The sequence below is a fragment of the Symphalangus syndactylus genome, chromosome 7 (assembly GCF_028878055.3).
Source record: "Symphalangus syndactylus isolate Jambi chromosome 7, NHGRI_mSymSyn1-v2.1_pri, whole genome shotgun sequence".
Classification (NCBI taxonomy): Eukaryota; Metazoa; Chordata; class Mammalia; order Primates; family Hylobatidae; genus Symphalangus; species Symphalangus syndactylus.
In genome coordinates this window covers 100,241,866-100,267,481 of record NC_072429.2, presented here as the reverse complement: position 1 = coordinate 100,267,481, position 25,616 = coordinate 100,241,866, and the positions used below count along the sequence as shown (strand labels likewise).

At 43.2% G+C, this 25,616-nt stretch overlaps 1 protein-coding gene and 1 long non-coding RNA gene across 2 annotated transcripts in view; one reads left to right on the top strand and one right to left on the bottom strand.

Moving 5' to 3' along the window:
- The window catches only part of GRHL2 (grainyhead like transcription factor 2), a 175,753-nt gene extending 150,678 nt beyond the window's left edge, over nt 1-25,075 (bottom strand). Inside the window, exon 1 of the mRNA XM_055286930.2 lies at nt 24,725-25,075. Coding sequence (XP_055142905.1) covers nt 24,725-24,744 — 20 coding nt within the window. The 5' untranslated portion in view covers nt 24,745-25,075. The remainder of the gene's footprint in view (nt 1-24,724) is intronic.
- On the top strand, nt 949-3,129 carry LOC134737240 (uncharacterized). The gene is made up of 3 exons (XR_010121932.1): nt 949-1,064; nt 2,042-2,239; nt 3,093-3,129. It is a non-coding gene; the product is annotated as an uncharacterized lncRNA (long non-coding RNA).
- Nucleotides 25,076-25,616: the final 541 nt, after the last annotated feature.

The window sequence follows — 25,616 nt, the reverse complement described above, 5'->3', positions numbered from 1 at the left end:
AAATTACGTAGAGTGCTTGCTAATATCCTCCCAATATGGATAGAAGACCAAAGGAGTAGACAACACCTTAGAAAACTCTTTGAGATGTCACTGCCTCCACTTTCAGACTTTAGCAGAGATGGAAAGAACTTGGGGGTCTTTCTAGTATGGGAGAAAAGAGAAGCAGCACAGAATGATCTCGTACATACAGAGCTAACTCATTGACTAGGAGTGAATTGTTCTATTGAAGGGACATTGATCAGTGCGTAGAAAGAAAACATGTGGCATGGGTGATGAGCAGGGAGGCAATGGCAAAAATAGCTGAAGACCAGGCACCTGCAGAATGGTTGTATTATATTCCTGTAACCAAACACACCAGGAGAAGTCAAGTGGAGTTCCTACAAGTAAGGAGGTGATCCTGTATGGGTGCGACTCCTGGTACCCTGGAAATGGCTGCCCTTCCCTATACTAGGGATTTTATTTATCTTTTCCTTTCTTTGAGACAGGGTCTCACTCTGCTGCCCAGGCCAGAGTGCAGTGGCACAATCACAGTTCACTGCAGCCTCGATCTCCAGGCCTCAAGTGATTCTCCTACCTCAGCCTCCCGAGTAGCTGGGATTACAGGTGCATGCACCATCACACCCGGCTAATTTTTTGCATTTTTTGTAGAAATGGGTTTTCGCCATGTTGACCAGGCTGGATTAATGATTTTCTAACAGGGAAAGTCACAAGGAGGTGGAGGATATGATTATTAGAGGCAAGGAAGTATGTGATATGGGGGAAGATTCACAGAAGAGTTTAGGAAAAGGCTGCTATACTGTGGACAAAGTCTCAGATCAGAAAGGTGAGCTGTGTTACAGTAGGGAAGAGTGTGTGGAGCCTGAAAGCTCCAGAACTTCTAGAACTTCTAGAACCCTGCTCTCCTGCTGGCCATGTGACGCAATGGGAATAAGCGAGGTGCTGGTGAGCCCCAGTTGCCTGTCTCTTCTATCTGGTGTCACTGCTGCACGAAAACGTGGTGTTCTCTCTCCCAGGTTCACTCATATCAAGGAGGCGCTAGCCAAGCAATCCTGTTAGAAAGTCAGGTAGAGTTGGCCAGGCGCGGTGGCTCACGCTTGTAATCCCAGCACTTTGGGAGGCTGAGGCGGGCGGATCACGAGGTCAGGAGATCGAGACCACGGTGAAACACCGTCTCTACTAAAAATACAAAAAATTAGCGAGGCGTGGTGGCGGGCGCCTGTAGTCCCAGCTACTCGGAGAGGCTGAGGCAGGAGAATGGCGTGAACCCGGGAGGCGGAGCTTGCAGTGAGCCGAGATTGCACCACTGCACTCCAGCCTGGGCGACAGAGCAAGACTCTGTCTCAAAAAAAAAAAAAAAAAAAAAAGTCAGGTAGGGTTGCAAGAAGCATAAAGCCTTAAAGCTTTCTAGGAACTATAGCTGCTTAATTACAAAGTTTGTGATGCTTGTATCAAATGACTGCAAATGGACATGAAAGTCTGAAGAAATAACAAAAGTCAGTGTTGTAATTTTTATATTGTCTGATGCTCTATGAAAGCCTCATCTTGTCTACATTGTCTCTGAGGAAAGTGAGAATTTTTTTTAACTACACAGACTCCCCAACAACGGTTAGAATATTGCCCAAGGAAAGTGTCTTGCAGAGCTGTATCAAATACAAAATGCAGCCTGATTTTGTTAGCAGAATCCACTAGACTGAGAGCACAGCCCTTTGCGCTGGTGGCCATTAGTGGCTTGCTTGATGTTATCGTGGGAGCTGCCTGGACACTTTCCCCGTGCTCTTTGTTGTCCCGGGGGTGCTGGTCCATCCAGAGGGGTTAGGCTGAGTGGAAGGAGGCGTCCGTGAATCATCCCCAGCAGAGAATAGGAACTTAGCAAAACTGAAAACGAAATGGGAGATAAATGCAATAAGACCCTTTGAAGGAGGGAAAGCTGGGAAGGGGACAGGGAGAAGACTGCTGAAAGCCCCGGATGAAGTTTCATAAGAGTTTTCCACTGTGAGTTATTGACATGGCTCCAGTATCCCCAGCTTCCCTTTACTTTTAGCCCTAGTGACTAGGAGACGTGAGGGTGGAAAGGGGAGATGTGAAGAGCCAAAGCGACGGTCCTCAATCAAAGCAGAGGCCCCAGGACTCCATGATCAAGCAGAGGACTGACCTAAAACCCAAAGGCATCCCACCACAGGAACAGGATGATGCTGTCCTGCAGATATGGAGTGAACCTGATCCAGAACATTTAACCAAGGTATGCGAGTTTTCCACCCTGCCACACCTTCAAATGCCCAGACTTTTCACTGGCCTTAAAAGTCCATGCGAGCAGGTTTCAGATGGTGGCAATAAGTGAAGAAACAATTGATTAATGCAAGTGGGTTGTGGCAGAGCCAAATCTTTAGCTTCATGGTTGGAAGTGAATAGATAATACATAAAATGATAGATCAAGAAATAGCAGTATTTATTTCTGAGACATATGGAGGTAAACAAGAAGTAATAGGTCTGGGTGCAGTGGCTCATGCCTGTAATCCCAGCACTTTGGGAGGCCAAGAGAGGAGGATCGACTGAGCTCATGAGTTTGAGACCAGCCAGAGCAACACAGTAAGACTCAGTCTTTACAAATTAGCTGGGCATGGTGGCATGTGCCTGTAGTCCCAGCTACTTGGGAAGCTGAGGTGGGAGTATCCCTTGAGCCTGAGAGATTGAGGTTGCAGTAAGCCATAATCACACCATTGCACCCCATCCAGCCTGGGCCACAGAGGGAGACCTTGTCTCAAAAAAAAAAGGAAAAGAGGTAAAAAGAAATCCAGTACAGTTGCTGGAGATCAGAATCAGAGAGAAGAGTAGGGGAAACTGCTATTTTTTACAGATTGTTTTAAGTATTATTTGATATTTTGAACTAAATACACTTCTTTGATAAAAATTAAAATTATATTTTAAGAAAATATTATGTGGGTCATTTGCAACATGTCTGTAGCCCAGAGGCAGTCTGTGGTTGCCAGTTGTCAACCACTAAACCACCAGGTTTCTGGAGGGAGGCAGTAGGCAAATGGGCACTGGACCTCCTGAGAAGCAGGAGACCAAAACCCCATTTGGTCCCTTTTCAGGAAACAGGCAGTGAAGCATGAAGTTCAATTCATAGACCACAGAGTCAAACCACAGGGTTCCATTTCCATCTCTGCTGCCTGTCAGCCCTGTGACCTCTGACAAGCTACTGAGCCAACCTGTGCTCCCATTTTCTCATCAACCCTCACAAATGTGATTCGAGAATTGGGTTATCCATGGACAGTGCTTAGAGGGGCGCCTGTGACACACTACGTACAGTAACTATGTAAGAGTTTGATATTAACATTATTGTAAAGTGCGATATTCTTAAGCCGTCTTTGGTAGACTACAGTGGCACCAACACCAGTCAGGTGGCAAAAGACAGGAGGAGTTTGTAATGGGAAACTCACTAGAGAGGAAGGGGAGAGGAAGGTCAAGCTGACCTCTTAGGTGCAATCCCCAGGCTTCCCTGGACACCCTATCTCCTTGATGCTGGAAATCACCCCCCATCCAACCTCTGCACTGTGGGCATGCCTCACAGAAGAAAGGCTTCCATGTGAAAACACTTAAGCTGCCTCTCATTGAAACATGAAAATACAGTGCCCAGCAGGCAACACGTCTTGGTTTCAACAGACTCTGAAGGGTGGAAAGAGCAGAAATGGCAGGAGAGACATAGGCTTCCTGGTCCCATTTTACATTTTTTTTTCCTCACTCTATTGTAACAAGGACAGAAACCGTGGCTTAAGTAAACCTCTAGTTCCTGAACTTGCCAACAATGAGACAGGACTCTGGGAAGAAAGACATTCTCAGGCTGGGAGAGGGGAAGGGGATGTTGAACTGCTGAATGTAAGCATTATAAGACATTTTTTAAATTTGTAAGCAAAGCTGATGAAGTAAGAAAAGTGACGACCACACCCCAACCTCATATATAATATTAATGTGTGTGTGTGTGTGTGTGTGTGTGTGTGTGTGTGTGTGTGTGTGTGCAGAGAGACAGAGAGAGAGAAAGACAGAGGGAGTTGAGTCTATTCTCTCTTTCCTACTGCAAGACCTCATTGCAGTGGTCCCTATAAGGAGGGAGGGAGGGAGGAAAGGGAGGGAGGGAGGGAGCAAGGAAGGAAGGAAGGAAGGAAGGAAGGAAAATGAAGGGGGGAAGCAAGGAAGGAAAGAAGGAAGGAAGGAAAGAAAGAAGGAAGGAAGGAAAATGAAGGGGGGAAGGAAGGGAGGAAGGGGGAAAGGAAGGAAACAAGAAAAGGAAAGGAAAGAAAGGGTAAGAAAGGAAAGGGAGAAGAAAAAAGGAGAAGAAGGAAGGAGGAGGAAGAGAAGAAAGGCGGAGGGACAGAGAGTAGAGGAGGAAGGATAAGAGGAGGAGAGAGAAAAGTGAGCATGGAAGTGAAACTTAAAGGTTGAGACTTTCTTCCTCAAATACAAACAGCCCCATCCTAACATTCTTCTGCCTAAACATCTCTAGAAATAAGTCACTACCTGAAAAAGCTCTTCATTCTACTGGCAGAAAGCTCGAGTTTTTAGGAAACTTTCACTTTGTGGCAGCCACTTAGCAGGCACCTTGCAGCACTCCAGCTGCCAGGAGAGCAGCTGCCCATGGGCCTGGCTGCAGCCAGGCCTCCCACGGGCTGCTCCTAGCCAGAGGTTGTACTGGCCCAGATTCCATGGCAGATGCAGGACTCCTCTGATGGCACAAAATAAAGGACTCCTAGGGCTTTGAGGAAGCTTTCTTAGACTGCTGGGTCTCTCCAGTCCTTGGGCTGGGCTTGCCTCAGAGTCTGGGGGCTCTCCTTGCCTTGCTTAGCTCCCCGACTCCATTCCCTCACAGGTGCATTCCCTTAGTAAGATCCTCGCATGTTTAACCTCATCATGGTGTCTGCTTCTTGGAGCATCTGGACTAACACATGCATAAACTGAGACAAAATCTCCTTGTTTTCCCCTATTGGTCCCAGTTCTATCCACAGGAATCACTGTATAAGTCTAATGTACTGTGGCTCCAGTTTTTCTAGCCAAGTATTCATAAAGGCACTGAACTGTCCTCTGTGTGTGCACGTATGGGCATGAGCATGTAGATGTATGTGCATGTGTGCAAGAGTGGGGCTGGGGTGAAGAGAATGGCAGGAGAGGTAAAATCTGATGAAGAAAGGGTGAGAAGAGAGACCCAGTGAGGTAAGGGAGACCTGAAGCTGATGACTTGCTGTAAAACATACATGCTGAAACTTGGCCTTAGTGTGAAAGCCTGAGTAGATACACAAAGGGAGCATAGAAGACATTGAAAGGTTAGTCAAGGACTTTCATGGGCCCAGCAACCTTCAAGGAATAGATAATTCCAACATTGTTTGAATTGTTGCAGCACATAATAAAGCATGGAAAGTTTCCCAGCTCCTTAAAATCAGCTGGTATAACACAGATATCAAAATGCACAATGGCCAGGTGCAATGGCTCACGTGTGTAATCCCAGCACTTTGGGAGGCCAAGGTGGGAAGATCACCTGAGGTCAGGAGTTCGAGACCAGCCTGGCCAACATGGTGAAACCCCTGTCTTTACTAAATATACAAAAATTAGCCAGGCGGCGACAGAGCAAGACTCCGTCTCAAAAAAAAAAAAAAAAAAAAAATTAGCCAGGCATGGTGGTGGGCACCTGCAATCCCAGCTACTAGGGAGGCTGAGACAGGAAAATCATTTGAACCCAGGAGGTAGAGGTTGCAGTGCCAATGCACTCCAGCCTAGGCACTCCAGCCTAGGCAAAAAACCAATGCACTCCAGCCTAGGCAACAAGAGCAAAACTCCATCTCAAAAAAAAAAAAGCACAATGATAGCATGCACCCACATACACAGAGACACATACACACACCCAGGAAAGAGGAGACCCATGTCAGTTACAATAACAACAATGAGAACAAACATTTACTGAGTGTTTACCATGTCTCACAGACTATCCTAAGGGTTATATACCTCACCCTAATGCTGGGAGGCAAGATCTCTCATTATTATTTCCTTTTTATAGATGAGAAACTAAGAGAAATTAAGTAATTTACCCAAGGCCACAACCCCAGTAAGTAGTGGGATTGTGATGAATATAGACATAAAATCCTCAGAAAAATATTGATGAACTGAATCTATTATTTAAACAACTACTACAACAACAGCATGACCCTGTAAGGCTTATCCCAGGAATGCAAAACTACTCAAAAAAAAAAAAAAAATAGGAAATTGATTGATTGATATCACTAGATTAAGAAAACAAAGGAAAAAACCCAATATAAAAATTATTAACAGCTCCAATCAACTGAATGTTTGTACACCCCTAAAATTCGTATGTTGAAATACTATCCCTAATGTGATGGCATTTAGAGATGGAGAGGCCAGAAAACTAGCCAGCTAAGAAGAGGGACTTCACCAGAGCCCCTCCATGCTGGCACCCGGATCTCAGACCTTTAGCCTACGAAACGGTAGGACATCAGTTTCTGTTGTTTATAAGCCACCCAGTACTTTGCTATAGCAGTCTGAGTGCACTAAGACAATAGCCAAGAAACCAACGGCACCATTATGCTCAACAGTGGAATACTGAAAGCATCCTCTGGCAATCCTGACCAGTGTAATAAAAGAGAAAGATTTAAGAAATCAAACACAGCCTGGCCAACATGGTGAAAACCCATCTCTACTAAAATTACAAAAATTAGGCAGGCATCGTGGTGCACACCTGTAATCCCAGCTACTCGGGTGGCTGAGGCCGGAGAATTGCTTGAACCCGGGAGGCGGAGGTTGCAGTGAGCTGAGATTGTGCCACCACACTCCGGCCTGGGTGACAGAGTGACACTGTGTCTCAAAATATAAATAAAATATATTTAATAAGCTAAGATACCTCTTAAAATAGTACCAAAAAGATAACATACTTTCAGATAAACTTTTAAAAATAAATATAATAAAAGTACAAGTTCTAATGAAGAAAATGTTTTAATGATACCGAGGAACATCAAAGATGATTTAAATAAATAGAGAAAAACATATTTGTTTTTATAGGAATGCATGATGTTAATAAGATATCAACTCTATACTGAAGTTATTCATAAAGTTTAATGAATCCCTTCCCTTCTCCTCACTCTCAAATCAGGTTTTCTTAAGAACTACAGAAGCTGATTCCAATTTGCATTAAAAAAAAAAAAGCCAAAATAACCAGAGATATTTTTTTAAAGTAGACTAATTAGATGGCACAACATTTCAGATATTAAAACATTGTATAAACTTAATAGTTGCTTCATAGGCATAAATAGATCAATGTAACACACTGAAGAGTTAAAAAATAGTCTTAAATACATAAAGGAATTTAATCTATAATAAAGGCTGGATTTCAGACAAGTGAGGGAAAAATTATGTATTGCTTAATAAATGGCACTGGCACAATAGTTTGGCCATCTAGAAAAACAGTTATGTAAAAACCTCACCTAATTTCTTCATTGAATAAATTCCAGGTGGATCAAAGCTTTTAGTGGAAATGTGAAACTATAAAAGAATAAAATAAATAGAATGATAGAATAAAATTTAGGAAAAATTTGCGTGGGGGAAAAGGTTGTCTGTATTTAATTTTAGAGCACAGAAAGCCTTCTTAAGCAAGGCATAAAACCTAGAAGCCATTAAAAAAAAAAAAAAAAAGATGAGGCCAGGCACAGTGGCTTATGCCTATAATCCCAGTACTTTGGAAGGCCAAGGCAACGGGCAGATCCCAAGGTTAGGAGTTCAAGACCAGCCTGGCCAACATGGCAAAAACCCATCTCTATTAAAAATACAAAAATTAGCCAGGTGTGGTAGCACACGCCTGTAGTCCCAGCTACTCGGAAGCCTGAGGCATCGCTTGAGGAATCGCTTGAACCCAGGAGACGGAGGTTGAAAAAGACTGATAAGATGCACTGCTGGGATGGTAGGCAGCAGTAAGCATGTTTGATCATTATTGATTGGATTATAAGTTAAAGTAGCATTTTTGGAGAGCAATCTATCAAAGGCTTCAATATGCTTAGCCTTTGCCCCAAAGGTGCCGCTTCTATGAATTTGTCCTTTAGTCACTTGTATATTCTTTCTATGAAATATCATGCAACCCAAAAAATGAAGTGACTGTATTATTGATATGGAACTATGAAAATCATAAAACAACATGTATAAAATTATTTTTGTAAATAATAAGACAAGTGAAAAAAAAATTTTTTTTTTGAGACGGAGTCTTGCTCTGTTGCCCAGGCTGGAGTGCAGTGGCACAATCTCCGCTCACTGCAACCTTCACCTCCCAGGTTCAAGCGATTCTCTTGCCTTATCCTCCTGAGTGGCTGGGATTACAGGCACGCACCATCATGCCTGGCTAATTTTTTGTATTTTTAGTAGAGATGGGGTTTCTCCATGTTGGCCAGGCTGGTCTCAAACTCCTGGCCTCAAGTAATCTGCCTGCCTCAGCCTCCCAAGGTACTGGGATTACAGGCGTGAGCCACCACGCCCGGCCGACAAGTGAAAAATTTTAAAACTCTCAAATGCATGCGCATTTATATGTGGTACAATGCCTAGAAAAACATCTGGAAGAATATCCACAAAAATTGTTAAAGTTCTATTGAAAGTGGTAGGAGAGAAGTATGAAAGGCAAGTTTATCTCTTTTCTCACTAAATTGATAGTTATTGTGTAATAACATATTTTTTAATATTTGTAAATATTAAGCTAGGAAATTCTACTTGTAGAAATTCATTCTAGGAAATGATCTAAACATCTTTTTTGTTCGCTCACTGGCCCTTAATTCAGGAATATAAAAATCTTGAAAGATTTTATGCCTAAGAATTTTTATAGAATTATGACTATAATAGTGAAAACTCTAGCAACAACCTACATGTAACCTAAATGTAAGTCAATGATAATAAATCCACAGTATATAATGCTCTGCTGACATTAAAATTTTACTGAAAAAGTCTTAAAACTCATGGGCAAATACTTATAGAGTTAGTTTGCAAAAAGTTAAAAATATGGCTAGTTGCAGTGGCTCATGCCTGTAATCCCCCTCACTTTGGGCCGCAGAGGTGGGAGGATCACTCGAGCCCACGAGTTCGAGACCAGCCTGGACAACATGGTGAAACCCCATCTCTACAAAAAATACAAAATTCAGCTGGGCATGGTAGTGTAAGCCTGTAGTTCCAGCTACAGCTACTCAGGAAGTTGAGATGGGAAGATTTTCTGGGCCTGGGAGGTCAAGGCTGCAGTGAGCCGAAATCACATCACTGCACTCCACTCTAGGCAACAGAGTAAGACCCTGTCTCAAAATAAATAAATAAATAAAAATATGCAATATAACCAATTACTTAAAGATTACCCTTCATTTACATAAGTGCTTTATAGGTTTTATGGAGGAGAACCATGATTTGTTGCTTGCAAGTGGTAGACTTCCTAATCAAGCAATTCTTATATTTACAGCTTCAAGAACATTTTTTTAAAAAAGTAGGAGATGATGTAGCTTGGATCACATGAAATCCTAGATAATCTAAAAATGTATTTAAAATAATGAGTTTAACTTTCTACTAGAATTAAGTATGTTTTCCCCTTAATCAGTAGCCAAACTAATTAAGCTGAATTTTTCTGTTCATGCCCTCTCTGCAAGATTTGTAGAGGAAAAATATATATATATCTAAAAGGCTAACCATAAGAGGAAAATTGAAGAAAATAGCCTCAATAATTCACAGACCAGATAATGAGTTCCTGATTAATGCAGCTGGCTCTAATGCCATCAACACTTTTAAGACAAATTCTTAATTGCCCTACATGTTTTAATGTTGTATCTCAGTTTAGAAAAGTACCAAATTACTTCCATAAATTGCCATTTTCCACAGATGTTACATTTAACATTATAAGCAACATGCATGTGACAGATGTTTTAACCCACAGCTCTAGGAAAGGTTTTTAATATAAAGTTTAATTGCAGAGCCCTGGAGCCTTATCTTTGAAAAGTGACTTCATTTTAAATAGCCCTACTATTTAGATAAACAACCAAAGTGTTTCTTAACCACTAATAGGCCAAAAAAAAAAAAAAAAAAAACCACACACACACACACACACACACACACACAAGAAGAAAGAAAGAAAGAAAGAAAAAAAAAAAAAAAAAACAGGGAAGGGATTAAAGCCTGACCAAACCTGAGAAATGAAAAATAGTGGCAGACCTTTGAAATCGAAATAAAGTACAAAATTTGAAGATTCACACTATCTTGCCTCATTCTAGACCTGCCTCCACATTTCCCACAACTAATTATCTGAAGAATGGAAGGTAAATGTGCAATTGCTTTTTTTCCTAAATTATGTTTTTTCTAATTACAATCTTAAACCTTGACCTAACTGTTTCATCTTTGGCGTCTCCACATTTAGCTCAGTGCCCAGCTTTGTGTCTGGCTATAGGCACTCAATAAATCATATAGTCCAATAGGCTTATGTGGTGGCCACTCATTTGTTGTCATTTGGATGTATTCATCCTGAACTCATCCCGAACTCATCCCGAACTCACCCTTGACTAGGTACCTTGAATTTGTGGTCATTGATCAGGGGATTTTAAATGCTGATATGAGTCACTGCTTTCATTGGCAAAGGAATGAGGGCTGTGAATTGGGGATTGTTCTCAGACCCAATGACGTACTGAGAGAAGAGATCATGGCTCCACACTCTGCTAACGAGCTCTTCTTTACTGACTGTAAATGCTCTACAGCTGAACCTGTACAAAACCCTAAGCACTTTCAAGATCTCAAAATACTTTCTATATATTTAAGGCAAACAAAGATAAAGCTCTTCTGTGATTAAAAAAAAAAAACAACCTGAGTAAACGGAAAGAAATGCAATTCAAAACAAGTACCATTTTTAGTCTACCAAATTGGCAAAGACTAAACAGAGGATTATAATATGCACTGTCAGAGACGGAATGTGGAATTCTACTCTCAGATACACCATTGGTGGTAGTGTTAATTAGGAGAAAATATATGGATGGCAATTTGGAAATATGAACCAAATGTCTTCAAAAAGTGAGTACCTTTTGATTAGGAATTTCTATTCATTGGAATGTATTTCAAAGAAATAACTAAGAAGTGTGCAAAATTTAGTGATAAGGATAATCATTCAAGGCCAGGCATGGTGGCTCACGCCTGTAATCCAAGCACGTTGGGATCCCAAGGCGGGTGGATCTCTTGAGACCAGGAGTTCGAGACCAGCCTGGCCAACATAGCAAAACCCCAATACTCCTGCCTGGGCAACAGCATTGAAAGCTAGGAGGCAGGTCATTCAGAAATGCTTCACAATAGCAATTTATAAAATAATTCATTAAATATGCAGTACAATAAAAATCTCTGTATCATAAAAACATTTTCAACTTCTTCCATACTCTAGAAATATTTGCTACAATGACAACAACAGTGAAATCTAGTTAGCCCTGAAAGCTCTAAATAGCATGTTTAATTTTGTTCATCTTTCCAAGCACACATGGATACACTGCAGTGGAAAAACTTGGAGCTTGTAATTCAATGTGTCCTGGGATTTGACCACATAGGTATTTTATTGCTTAGGAAGGATTAGGAAGGCTAAGAAGCATAACGATACTACTGCTGCCCCAGTTCAACTTCAGGATGTTAAAAGTGATAAACGACTTGTGTCCCAAATTTTGTGAACCAAATCAAAATGCAAATTTGTGTTTTTCGTGTGGCTGAATATGATACAAAACATACCTTATAGAATGTTTGCTAAAACTAAAGATGAACACAAGATAAAAGGAGACTGTAGTCCTTTCCTCAACCGTCCCACAAGCCCCGTAAGGATAGGTGCCTTTATTTAGACTTATTTTTTGTTTTTTTTTTTTTTTTTTTTTTTTTTTTTGAGACAGAGTTTCACTCTTGTTGCCCGGGCTGGAGTACAGTGGTGCAATCTCGGCTCACCGCAACCTCCGCCTCCCAGGTTCAAGCGATTCTCCTGACTCAGCCTCCCGAGTAGCTGGTATTACGGGCATGCACCACCACACCTGGCTAATTTTGTATTTTTAATAGAGATGGGGTTTCTCCATGTTGGTCAGGCTGGTCTCAAACTCCCGACCTCAGGTGATCTGCCGACCTTGGCCTCCCTAAGTGCTGGGATTACAGGCGTGAGCCACAGTACCGGGCCCATTTAGACTTTTAACATCCAAGAAGATCATGATTTTTTTAAAATATTAGATACAGTATTTGAGGTTTGAAGAATTTCTATACAATATGAAGAAAAGGATGGGGGAGGGGAGGGCCAGATGGGAGTGGGAGAGAGGGGGCAATTGCAAATTCACTTCTGAGCACACAGCCAAAATGTATACCTACTAGTTCCTGTTTCGCCACCTCTGTGTTGATTCTGCAGCCAAAGATTGCTTTGGTGTTGCTCATATTTTGCAAAAGTTCATTTCCACCTTTTTTTGTTGTTGTATTTTTAGCCTCCTTTTTTATTTTTATTTTTTCCTAATGCAATGTTGGCAACTTCAGTGACTCCGGGAGACCAGTTTCCCCAGCAAGTTCCCATCAGGTACTTTTTGTTCCCTGCTATGGATGCTTCTTGGATAGGTTGATAAGCAAATAAGTTCACGTTGGCGACAACACTTCCATTAAAGGTGCCTGCAGTAAATCCTATGATGCAATCTCCTGCAGCTTAACTAACAGACCCAAGCTGGTCTGGCATGATCTATGCACCAGCTTGCAGAAGCAGTCAGATGAGTCACTGTGTGGCCCTCCGGGGAGAAGCAAGTCTATACTCTAAAAAAAAAATAAATTTTTATTCTAGAAAATACAAAAAAAACCTGACCTTGCCTACAACTACCTTTTGTTTTTAAAGGAAGTCATATTCCAGGCTTTCCCTGTCCCTCCAAAAGAACTCAAAACTGGGCCCAACACCAAGTCTCTCCCATGAACATTCAGGTGGGGTCTGAGGTGGTGAGGCCGGCAGGTTTGCCTCAAGAGTTTGCTTCAAGTGAAACTCCATAGGCACATGCAGCCCACTGAGTGGAACAAACTGAGTTTCTTTCATTCTTAGTCATTCCTCAGCTTCAAATTATACACATGTTGGAAACTCCTACACCTACTTGTGCTATTTTGAAAAATCACTGGATTTAATAATTGGACTTAACACATATGCAAATCTAAAAGGACAAGGTTGTGGAGACACAGATAATGAATCTACAGGTCACTGAGGAATAGTGCAGAACCAACAGGCAGCATGCCAGCGTGAAGGACAGCGTGGCATTCCTGGGACAGAGAGGAGAGGGCAGGGACTTCCGCAGGGGATCAGGTCAATTCTACCTGCAACAAGCAAGCAGCAAGCAGCCTTTTCCGTTTTATTTAGAGATGTGTGTATTATTCTTAAGCGTCTCCACTTAATAACTATTTTTATATATAACCTTTAAATATTTTAAATACATACATAAATACAGAAATGCATAAATAAAATTTATCCTTAATTACAAAAGCAGTGCAAGCTTACATCAGCACAGTAGGAAAACACAGAGAAATACTAACAGACAAAAAAGTACCTTTATTTTATCCTTAAGAGAGCAAACCACTGTTAACTTTTTGTGTTTTTTCTGAATTCTTCATTCTTCATCTTTTTATGCCTATAAACATTCTGATATAATACATCATGAACATTTTCTCTTATCATTAAGGATTTTTTCATTAATGTGATGTATAATGCTTGCATAGTGTCCCATCATCTCACTAAACCGTGATTTACTAAATCAACCCTTTATAGCCAGGCTTTTAGGGTTATACTGATTTTTCACTTTTAAAAATCATGTGGCACTTTATATCTTTGGTTACGTCTTTAAGACAAATCCCTGAAACTGGAATTTAGTTATCAATGGGTAGACCCATTTCAACCAGTTTTGCCAAACTGCCTTCCAGAAAGTTTGTGATAATTTACAATTCTCCAAAAATATATTTTACCCAAACCCAGTTTTGTTAATTTTAGCCACTTTGACAGAGAAACTTAGAATATCTCTGTTATATAATCTGTATTTTTCTTATCATGAATACAGCTTACAGCTAATATTATTTTCTGTCTTTATTAGCCACTTATACAGCTTTTACTAATTGTCTACTCATGCTCTTTGACCACCTTTCTATTGAGGTATTTGTTCTTTTAAAAATTATTTTCCAAAATATGTAAGATACACATATTCTTAAAAGTATACACCAGGACTCCAGAGCAACTTAAAAATCCTAGTTTGCAGAGGAAACATAAATGTCCTGTGACCTAATCAAAATTCCCTCCAACATGAGAACCTTTCGGGGCAATTGACTTCAGAAAAAGTCGACTTCAGAGACTTTTAAATTCTATAACACAGTAGGATACCAGAGGAGATTTTATTCCTGACCTAAATGAATGATCATTGTGCGCCCTGAAGTGAAATAATATATTACCTTATCCTTGAAGTGAAACTGCAGCTGTTATTCTTATCCTTAAATTATTTGAAATCTCTTCTGAACATTTACTATTCATTTGGCAATATTTTTTGACAGTGGGTGTCTGTGAATTACATTTTATTAAAAGGAGTAATAGGGAAAGGGAGAAGGGGGAGAAAGAAAAAAAGGAAGGAGAAGGGGAAGGAGAAGAGGAAGAGAAGGAGAAGAAAGAGCACGAGGAAAAGGAGGAAGAGGAAGAGGAGAAAGAATAGAAGAAGGAAGACGAGGAGGAAGAGGAGGAGGAGGTCATCCCTTTCACCTACTTAAGGTTTTCAGCTTACTAAATTGTAGTCAATGTTCCATTCATTCTGATATTGCCTCACTCTCACTCCATGAGCCTGCCAGAATGAACCACTTCCTGGGCTGTCTCTGGGAAGTTCTCAGCGTCCCTGCCAGCCATTTTATCTGATTTTCTTGTACCACTTTTCTACCATCCCAGTAAGGCTGTGCAGGAGTCCACTAGTTAAACCATTGATTTCACCGCCTTGCTGCCCTTCTGAATTCCATGTGATCCTCTGAATTCCTCCTGCCTTCCAAAAGTCTGTTTGTCATCTGAATCAGACCACTGTTGATTTTGGTAAAGGAGGTGAGGGGGCTTGGGAGCAGAAGCAGGTCCCACTGTGCCTGTAACCTCCTGTCTTGCTAATGCTCATGGCCCCCGCTGTGAGCCGCCACCAGCCCCGACCCCTCTAGACGGAGAAAATGAGACACAAAATATTGGAGCAGGTAATTATTCTCAGAGATCATTTAGTTCAACTCCATTTTACAAATGAAAAATAATGAAAGAAGAATCCTCTGATCTTATGTTAATTTATTGGCAATGCAGGAAAGAGGCAAAAGCTACCTTTGTTCCTTGTTTCTTTGAAAAGTTAGATCCGAGAAGTACAGAAGGCAGTTATTTTATGGGGCTCACTGAACTGAGAACCAAAAACAATGATTTGGGGTGAGTGTAGGAAGAAAAGTCCATTTTAACTCCCAGTAATGGTATCAGAATCTTAACCAGGTATTTCACAGACTCATGTTCATGGTTCAAGAAGTAAACATGCAGTGCTTATCCTGCTCTCAATCTTCCTAAAAAATAAAAAATAAATATATAAAAGCATGTTTTTTCAAACTAATCAAAACTCCAAATTTTCAATTTATACTTAGAATCCCAAAATGAAACACAGAAGAAAAAATGTAAGATACTTTTCTTCTCAAACCAGGCTTTTAGATCAAAATCCTATACTTGCTCACTCACATGCCCTACGATGCATTTGGATGATCCCTAAGGCTCTTTCTAGTACTAGGATTCTAGATTGCAAATTAAAACCAAAACCAATTATCTAGGAGGCCAAACAGCCACATGCCGTCGCATCCTAGGCCCCGGCAGCAGCCCCTGCTGGCCGCTCACACTCCACTGAGAAAACACTGGCAACTTAACAGTAGTTAAGCAGTTTCTTCCTGCTCCCTCTCGTCCTTTCCTTTCTCCATTCCTCTCTCCTTCACTTCAACCTTTCCTTGTCTCCTAAAACCCTGATCTAAATTCATGAGCCTTAAAAAAGAAGGGACTCTGGCTCTCAGGGTTAGTTATATTTGTATATTCAGAGTTCAGATGAAAGGCTGGCGCCAAAATAAAGAGAAGCCACAAGCAATTCTTGCTTTCCGTTTCTGTTCCGGAGGGTATCTGCATTCACACTTGTAAAGGAAGCATTTCCTTGGGAGTGAAAGTGAAGTGCTCCCCACAAAGTTCATTGCCATGTTCATTACAAAGTAAAATAAGGCACTTCATCTACCACAGGCATTGATTGCTTTCCACTGAATGCCCATTCAAATGCATGAACAACCTCCAGAACCCTGACTTATTTTCAAAATATACATTGAAATCCCCTGAAATGCACCAGCTTTTCTAGCACTTCCTATAAGAATTATTAAAATGTGTTGATTAGTATTGTATGTGGCAAATCAAAAGGTGCTCTTTGTACAAATAATATTACCACTGCTCACCAAAACTCATGAAGCCAAAACACTTCTCTTTTCCCAGTATAATTGGGGATGGGAGGTAGAGATCCCCAAAGGAATGCTTTCTTATTTCTATCCCACTTAACCCATTATAATCCAGTACTTTTTTTTTTTTTTTTTTTACCATTTACCATTAAGAAACTTACAGCATAAAACACACTTTCGGTTGGGCATGGTGGCTCACGCCTGTAATCCTAGCACTTTGGGAGGCCAAGGTGAATGGATCACCTGAGGTCAGGAGTTCGAGACAAGACGGCCAAAATGGCAAAACTCTGTCTCTACTAAAAATACAAAAAAATTAGCTGGGTGTAGTGGCACACACCTATAGTCCCAGCTACTCAGGAGGCTGAGGTAGGAGAATTGCTTGAACCCAGGAGGCAGAGGTTGCAGTGAGCCGAGATTGTGCCATTGTACTCCAGCCTGGGCAACAAGAGCAAAACTCCAACTCAAAAAAAAAAAAAAAAACACTTTCAGTATTACCTATTATAATCCAGTTTACCATTTACCATTATAAGAAACTTAGAACATAAAAGGTACTCTCCTGGTAATGGAAAAATAAACAAAACTCATCTGAAGAGCTTGGATTCATCCAAGGGAAGAAACTATGCAGGCAGGTAGATGGTAGGGTGAATCTGAAATTTGGAGGCCTAAATTTGAAGACCGGGAAGCTGTCTGAGGGATTCCCAGGTACACGTTGTTGTTACTAAGCAACCCACCAGTCCTCCTGGGCCAAAGCAAAAATTCCTATCCAGCCTGTTACTGCTCCTTAAGGAATTTTCCCTGGACAAGTTTGCCAAACCAATCACTACCCTTTATCAGGTTAGGCCTAGTTTTCTTGTTGTTGTTTTTTGTTTGTTTGTTTTTGTTTTTTGTTTGTTTGTTTTTGTTTTTTGTTTGTTTGGTTGGTTGGTTGGTTTTTTTCTGAGACAGTCTCACTCTGTCGCCCAGGCTGGAGTGCAGTGGTGCGATCTTGGTTCACTGCAACCTCCACCTCCTGGGTTCAAGCGAGTCTCCTGCCTCAGCCTCCCAAGTAGCTGGGACTACAGGCGCATGCCACCATGCCTGGCTAATTTTTGTGTTATTACTAAAGACGGGGTTTCACCGTATTGGCCAGACTGGTATCAAACTCCTGACCTCGTGATCTGCCTGCCTCGGCCTCCCAAAGTGCTGGGATTACAGGCATGAGCCACCTCGCCCGGCCAGGCCTAGTTTTTATAATTGAACAAAAGTCATTGAAAACCTCTTGAAAAGGAAGAGAGTATCAGTACCGTAGTGAACGCCAGGGATCATGAGTGAGAACTCTAATTAACTTAGGGTAAGGCTTTTCTTATACTAAAAATAACTTTAAATTTTTCCAAGGTTAAACCTAGTTGACATCATCTGCTGCAATGACCTTACCTCTTGGCCCAGGTAACAAGAATGGGCTGCTGATGCTGTAAATACTGAAAGAATGCAGCAAAGTTCACTAACTATAGCAGCACCTAAAATCAGATTCACAGTTATCTCTATGCGCAGAAGCTGTGCAGCTGTCAGTTCTCACCGAGTAATATGGGAGGAAAAAAAAAAACAGGAAAGGGACATTAGGGAGACAAACCAAGGAAGGAAAGAAGGGAAGGAGGGAACAAGAAGAAAATGTTAGTTTAAATGAGGGAGGAAGTAAGGAAGGGGAAAGATACTATGTAATCATAGTTAATTTTTTAACCAGAAATGTATGTCTATAGTTAGACTAAAGCCATAAAGAGGAACTGAGGCAGTTGCCTGAATTATCTAAAACTTTTTAAAAAGTAAATTTAACAACCTAACACCCAAAAAATCGTATTTGAATTTTCTATACATTTGAAACAAACACTTCTTGAGGTGATTGGGTTAATGTTATTTAAATGCTTCTATGGATGTTTGATTTATCCAAGTACTTTTTTTTTTTTTTTTTTTTTTTTTGAGACAGAGTCTTGTTGTCTCCCAGGCTGGAGTGCAGTGGCGCAATCTCAGCTCACTGCAAGCTCCGCCTCCTGGGTTCACGCCATTCTCGGGCCTCAGCCTCCCGAATAGCTGAGACTACAGGTGCCCACCACCATGCCCGGCTAATTTTTTGTATTTTTAGTAAAGATGGGGTTTCACCGTGTTAGCCAGGATGGTCTCGATCTCCTGACCTCGTGATCCGCCCACCTCGGCTTCCCAAAGTGCTGGGATTACAGGCATGAGCCACCGCGCCCAGCCTTATCCAACCACTTTTCTAAATTCTCCTTTTACTTTCCTGAGCCTAGTAGAAATTGCTAGACATAGCTTTTCATTGATTGCTTTAATACTTACTCCTAATCTCCCTTAAGTCAGGTGGCACTGGGACCATTTGAATGGCCTGGACTCTGCAGTCAGTTTAAAACAGACCTTCACTGTAGGCCAACAGAAGATCTAGTACCATCTTATCAGAGTAATTCTTCAAGCTACCATGAGCCTTAGAAATGAAACTGCAATCATCATCCTATCAAATCATTTCACCAGAGACCAACATCAAACTGGAGCTTTTTACCCTTTGACTTTGTGCTACAAAATAGAATCTGAATTCAATGAAACAACAGTCCTCAAAAAAGTGAACACCAAGCATGGCGGCTCATGCCTGTAATCCCAGCACTTTGGGAGGCTAAGGTGGGTGGATCACTTGAGGTCAGGAGTTCGAGACCAGCCTGGCCAACATGGTGCAACCCCATCTCTATTAAAAATACAAAAAACTAGCCGAGCATGGTGGCACACACCTGTAATCCCAGCTACTGGGGAGGCTGAGGCAGGAGAATCTCTCGAACCTGGGAGGCAGAGGTTGCAGTGAGCCAAGATTGTGCCAGTGCACTCCAGCCTGGGCAACAGAGCAAGACTCTGTCTCAAAATAAATAAATAAATAAATAAAAATATAAATAAATAAAAATTGAACACCAGCTCGCACATGAGTGGGATTCAGCCAGAAACCCTAGCTAGACTTTTGGCAAGCCTGACGGAGGCCCATGTGGGTAACATCACTTCAAAACAGTCCTTTTGCAGCTCTGGAAACATATTCCCCTTCAAAAAGACCCCTTTCTTCCAGAAGCAGCAGTTCAGCAAAACAATGAAAGCAAACAACATCTAGAGCAGGCCTAAGAAGTCTTATATCCACGTTAAAACCATATCTGAAGCTGCTCATCCAAGGTAGCATAAAGTAAAATAAAAGTCCACAGATTTCTTTCACTTACACACTGGATATGCACCTGAAAAGTTGCATATGAATTGCATCTATTATGTAAACTAACATTAACTTTAATTTGAAGCAGTGTTGTCCTATTTAAGGCAATTATAATGCCTGGAACATTGTTTAGATGCAGATTCCCTGTGCTCTCTCCTGGAGAATCTGATTCAACACTGCTGGGTTGGGACCCAGGGTGCCTCAGATGATACTGTATATGTTTTAAACTCAGGTGAGCTTGAGATGCAATGATTTTAGAAATTCCTGTGGAGATTCCTATTTTTAAGCACATGCATCATCTTCAACTTGTTTTTCAGTTAGGTTAACTTTGCCTGTATGTCAGTTTACTTCATTGAAAATGGGAAACTCACTAAAGCACATGCTATGCAGTGTTCCTCTAGACACGGTGGACAAGTCCATGTTTTCCGATGGATATAGTTTATAGAAACTGAACAAGAGCAAGAGGAAGGCAGCAAGGGCAAACTTTACCTTGCACAAGCCTAATGTTAAGGAGCGGAGATGGTAGCTGAAGGCAGTAGGTTACACTACAAGTTTTAGGGAGGCGGGCATGTCTGAGCAAACACTATCTGTACTTTGTCTTCTTTAGTTTGAATCCCCAGGGATCCTCCAGAGTGTGTGCATTTATTCATCTCTGAATTAAGGAGTGCACAAGATTTAATCCATTGTAGGGAACAGAACTCTGGACCCCTCACCATTAAACTGGTGATACTCAGGGAAAGAAACAAGACTGATGGTGTTAGCTGGTTCATCATTTACTCTTTGGGTATTGCTATCTCTTGATTACCAAGACCACTTACAAGAATAATTTTGACTCTTTTGAGTATGCAACTATCCAGATTAATAAGTAGAGAACTGATCATGTTAATTTATTTGATGGTGCCATTATCTCTGACTCTGATTCACCCACATAGAGCTCCTTTCTGGTCCTAGACCATGCTAACCACACTCTCACCCCAGGGCCCTTGCACTTGCTCTTCCACCTGCCTGTAACACTCTTACCCCAGGTATCTTAGGTCTTGATCCCTCACTTCACTCAGGCCTCCACTCAAAGCTCACCTCATTGGAGAAGCTGTCCATGATCACCCTACACAAAAGACCTCCCTATTATTCTCAATCCCTCCAGCCTGTTTTGCTTTCCTTCATAGCACTTATCATCATCTAATTAAATGTATGTTTACTTTTTTGTTGATTTACTGTCAACAAGTCTGCCTCTTCTCCCCCCGCCCCCACACACACACACTAAGCACCAAGCAGGCAGGGACTAGGTTCTATTCACCAGTGAATCTCAATGCCAAGTATATAGTGGCATTCAAGGCATATTCATTCAAAAAGTGAATGGGTATCTGTATTGGTTTGAAAAACATATGATAAATTCTTGACGTTTCTGACCTTAAAAGAAATTTTGCATAGCCAAATGTAAACAAGCATATGCATTTATAAAACTAAAGACTAGAGAGTTTAATTAAAATGTAGAGTCATCCCATTACTTGAAAGGTTATCCACATGAGATACCTATAACTTCAGCCATTTTCTGAATAATAGCAGGACTCCTTAACAAAAAACACACAAAATGACTAAAATTATCATAGGCAAAAATGCAATGAGTTAGGGAAAGGCAGTATTTATCATGACCTGTATCTTTTTTTTTTTTTTTTGAGATGGAGTCTCACACTGTCACCCAGGCTGGAGTGCAGTGGGGCGATCTCAGCTCAGTGCAACCTCCGCCTCCCAGGTTCAAGGGATTCTCCTGCCTCAGCCTCCCAAGTAGCTGAGATTACAGGCACCCGCCACCACACCTGGCTAATTGTATTTTTAGTAGAGACAGGGTTTCACTATGTTGATCAGGCTGGTCTTGAACTCTTGACCTCATGATCTGCCCGCCTCGGCCTGCCAAAGTGCTGGGATTACAGGCGTGAGCCACCGCGCCCGGCCCGTGTATTGTATTTTTAAAAACTTTTTTGTAACTATTAGGCATTGTGCTTATTAGAAGTATGTCTGTCCATGAGTTGCTTTCCACTACAGTGTAAGCCCCCTGAGAACAGGACTCATCCATCTTTGCATGCCCCTATTACGCCTATCTGAATATGTTACAAATAGTAGGTAACCAGAAAATACACTTACCTAATGAAAAACACCTATCAGTATCAAATCACATGGTACCTACACGTTCTCTGAATATATTTTATACATTTTGGCAGTAAAATAAGAGTTTCTTAATCTAGTATTGCTTCGCTTGTACACATGCTTGCTGACAAAGATCTTAAATCTTCGTAAAATTTAAGATGGAGGAGTAGAGAATTTTAAAATATGTACAAAGACAAAATGTCCTAAAAATACTTTGTTTTAACTGGCGATAGCATCAACACTGCAGAACATCAAAAGCAGAACGTTTCAATCTGAAAAGTCCACACCATAAAAAAGACGATGCGACTTCAGTCCAGACTTGTTAACCAGAAATATCCTCCTGTGCAATCCCAAAGATTGCCTAAATCTCAACGGGATTATGAAAGAACATCCAGTGTGTGTTCGTTCATGTTATTTCCAGAAACTACAGGCAGGCCTCGTAAGGCGGATTTTCCATGAGGCTGATGAAGCCTCTCACTTGCTCAGGAAGGAAGCCCGTGTGCCCAGGGGCCCGTTTACTCACAGTCCCCACCCCATCTCACACACATAGTTGCATAAGCTTCACACCCACCCCTGCCGGGGCTCCCTTAGAATATTAATATTAAGAAAACTAGGCTAGAATTCGCAAAAATGATCCAGAAGTCATGTATTGACTTAAAGCATTTTCAATAGCCCAATGAGAGAGAAACAAACCAGTCGAATTGTCTCTTTGCACCATTGTAACGATTACTTTTCCCAGGATACAAAATTTCATCTTGGAAACCACGACTAGATAAAAGCAACGTTCATTAAATGTAAGCATACGTAATCCCAGATACTTATCACCGGTAAAAACTAGGTAATGCGTGTGGTGAAACCAGATTGCGGGCGCTCAGTACTTATTTCTGATGGTAAACACTTTGTTCTTATTGCTGCTAAGTATAACTGGTGAAAATAAAGACCGACCCGTTTTCCTTCAGAATTCGAGTTCTGTTGTATCACAAAACTAAGCAAACTAAATGTTAATTACGCGATTAATTAAACTAGATTTGCAATCATCTTTGACGCAGGCAAGGATCAAAACAAACCCCAAAAACTTGCTGTCGCCTCGGGATTTGGCTACTGAAAATTTCAAACTCGAGTCGTGTTCCTTAAAGACTAGAGAGATATGGGGAGGAGTTGGGGGTGTTCTCGGACAACCACACACTCTCCTCTTCCTACCCTGCCTCTGACCCTCTCCCCTGTTGGTAATGCTAGTTCTTCCCCTCCGGTATGCTGTACTCGGTTAATTCCCCATCGGTGGCTAACGGGGTACAACTATCTGGCAGTTTTTTGCTTTTTAAGTATGACAGCGCATTTTCTTAGGTTCGCCTAACCTACCAGCGGCTTTATGTTGAGGCTAGTCCTTCCCCTCCACCCCTGAACAGGTCCGCAGGGCCTTCCCACTCCTCCCTCGTGGTCCCTCAACTTGGGATGGGTCCCCGCCACTTCTCCAATGACAGGCCCAGCGGCCCGCGGCCTTGGGGCACCGGCCTTCTCCGGCGAGACACCTTCAGGAAGGTCCCCTCTGGGTGGCCGCAACGTCACGGCAAAGTTACCGGGGAGAGCAAAAGGGCGGCCTCGCGCACTTCCAATAGGACGCAGCCAGTTCCCAGGCCCGGACGCGCCCGAGAGGAGGGGGAAGGGAGTGTCCCCGCCGAATCCCGAGAAAGGCCGCGGGACCCACCTCTGGCTCCCTCCCGCGCCCGCCCAGGCCCCACCTCCCCCGGCTCGCACAAAGCCTTCCGAGGGCGGGGGCCGGCCCGCGGGGAGGCCGTCAGGAGGCGGCCGGACCGGGCCCAGTGACCAGCGGGCGGCTCCGGCCGCGCAGGCTGTGGCTCCCCGGCGCGTCTGGAGTGCCTGTCCGGGACGGGAAGGACGCTAGCCCAGCGTTCCTGCCGCCCCGAGCCCCCTGCCTTGACGGCGAGAGCACCCCGAGAAGGCTCGGCGCGCCCCACGCAGTCCCGCCTGCCGCGTCCGAGGTGGCGGCCAACTGCTTAGAGGGCCGCGAGCTCGAGGGGCGTGCAGACGCCGTCCGGGCGCGGGTGAATCGCTCAGTGGCAGGCGCCCCTTGGCGCCCCGCGAGGCCCTAACTCGAGGCCTCACATGAGTTCCCCCAGTTTGCGAGCCGTCCTTTCCCCGGGCACCTGAGGAAGGTGGCCAAACAATGCGGGGGCGGACCCGGGGGAGGGAGGCGGGGGAGGGGAGGAGGGAGGCGGGATGTCGAGGTAGTGGGGGACGGCGCCGGCCGCCCCCGCGCCCCCCGGCCTCCCAGCGCCTCGCCTCCCATCGGGGCCACACGCGGGCGCGCACTCACGCCCACCCTCCTGCCCGGTGCGAGAAGATGGCCGTTTCTGCCTCGATATAAAAGCTCTTTGTTGCGGTCACACAAAAGCAGCCAAGCCCCACTTTTCCAGTAGGCCCTTTGGATAAATCGAAGGAACTCAGCTGAACTTCCAAATGGCCCTAAACGCCAGATCGGTGGGAGCAGCTAAAGCAGAAGGGGAAGAGCAGGCCTCCCGCGCCCATCTACCAAAACCTCTGGCAATATCCAAGTATTCATCCGGGAGCGGGAGCTGAGACCATTCCTAAGGGAGGAAGGAAAAGGAAAACCCACTTTTACTTTCAAGGCCCAAAGGGGGTATTAAACATTCACATTGTTGTAGGGTTTCTCCCCTTAATCATGGTAGAAACATAATGCGGAAAAGTCTGGATCCACGAAAAAGAAAAAAGAAAGAAAAATACCAACAATAGCAACTTAAAAACAAAAACAAAAACATAACAAACCAGTTGCCATCAGCCCAAAGTGGTAGTAGCAGCAGCCGGCGCGTGTGATCCACTTACTTGTCCGACTCTTGTGACATGTTTGATCCAATGAACTTGCTCCCCTTTTCCTGGAGCCTCAGCCTCTGGTGAAACTGGACTTTCAAGTCTGTGCAGGTGAAGGTGTGTGAGAGCGCCCGAGATGGCAGAACAAGAGCTACAGGTAATTCTGCTTTTCCGTCCCCCCTCACCACTCTCGCTCGCTCGCCCGCTCGCGCCCTCACCTAGCCGGAAAGGTGGGATAAGGGGGGGCCCCTCATATGGGGCCCGAGCTCGGAGGCGGCCGGGCGGCGCGGAGTCCTCCTGGATCGTAGCAATGGGCAGACACAGAGCAGAAAGTGGCGGACTTGGGCGGCCACAGGTAACTTTCTCGCAAGGAGCTGAATTCTTTCACTAAAGGGTACAAGCCCGAGGGACGAGCTGCGCGATGATTGGCTGGGGAGCTCCCTCAGGTGAGCTGCCATTGGCAGAGGCGCGCTCAGGTAAGGCCCTTCTCCAAGTGCAGGTAACTCACTCCGAAGTTTACCTGAGTGGAGCGGCGGCATGCTTGCAGCTCGGCGGCAGCCTGTGAGAGCTGAGGGTCAATTCTTCGAGTAGATCTCAAGCTGCGTTTTCCTCCTTCTCCAAGGCAGGGTTGGGAAGGTGGAGGGTACTGGTTGAAGCGAAGAAAGGGGTTGGGGGAATGCAGCACCTGCAAACACTAGGGATTGTGGGTCGAGCGGAAGAGCTAATGAGGGCCGAGCTCAGGTATCCCAAGTCAACCAGAATCAAATGCGCAGTACGCCACAAGGCATTTAATGCCCACGGTAACAGGGCTGTTTGACAGTGGCAGAAGAGGACGGCACTAAAGTTACTTTGTGCTGAGAGGGGGAAAGAAGCACAAAGTTTGGTCTATTGCGTAATTGAATTTTTA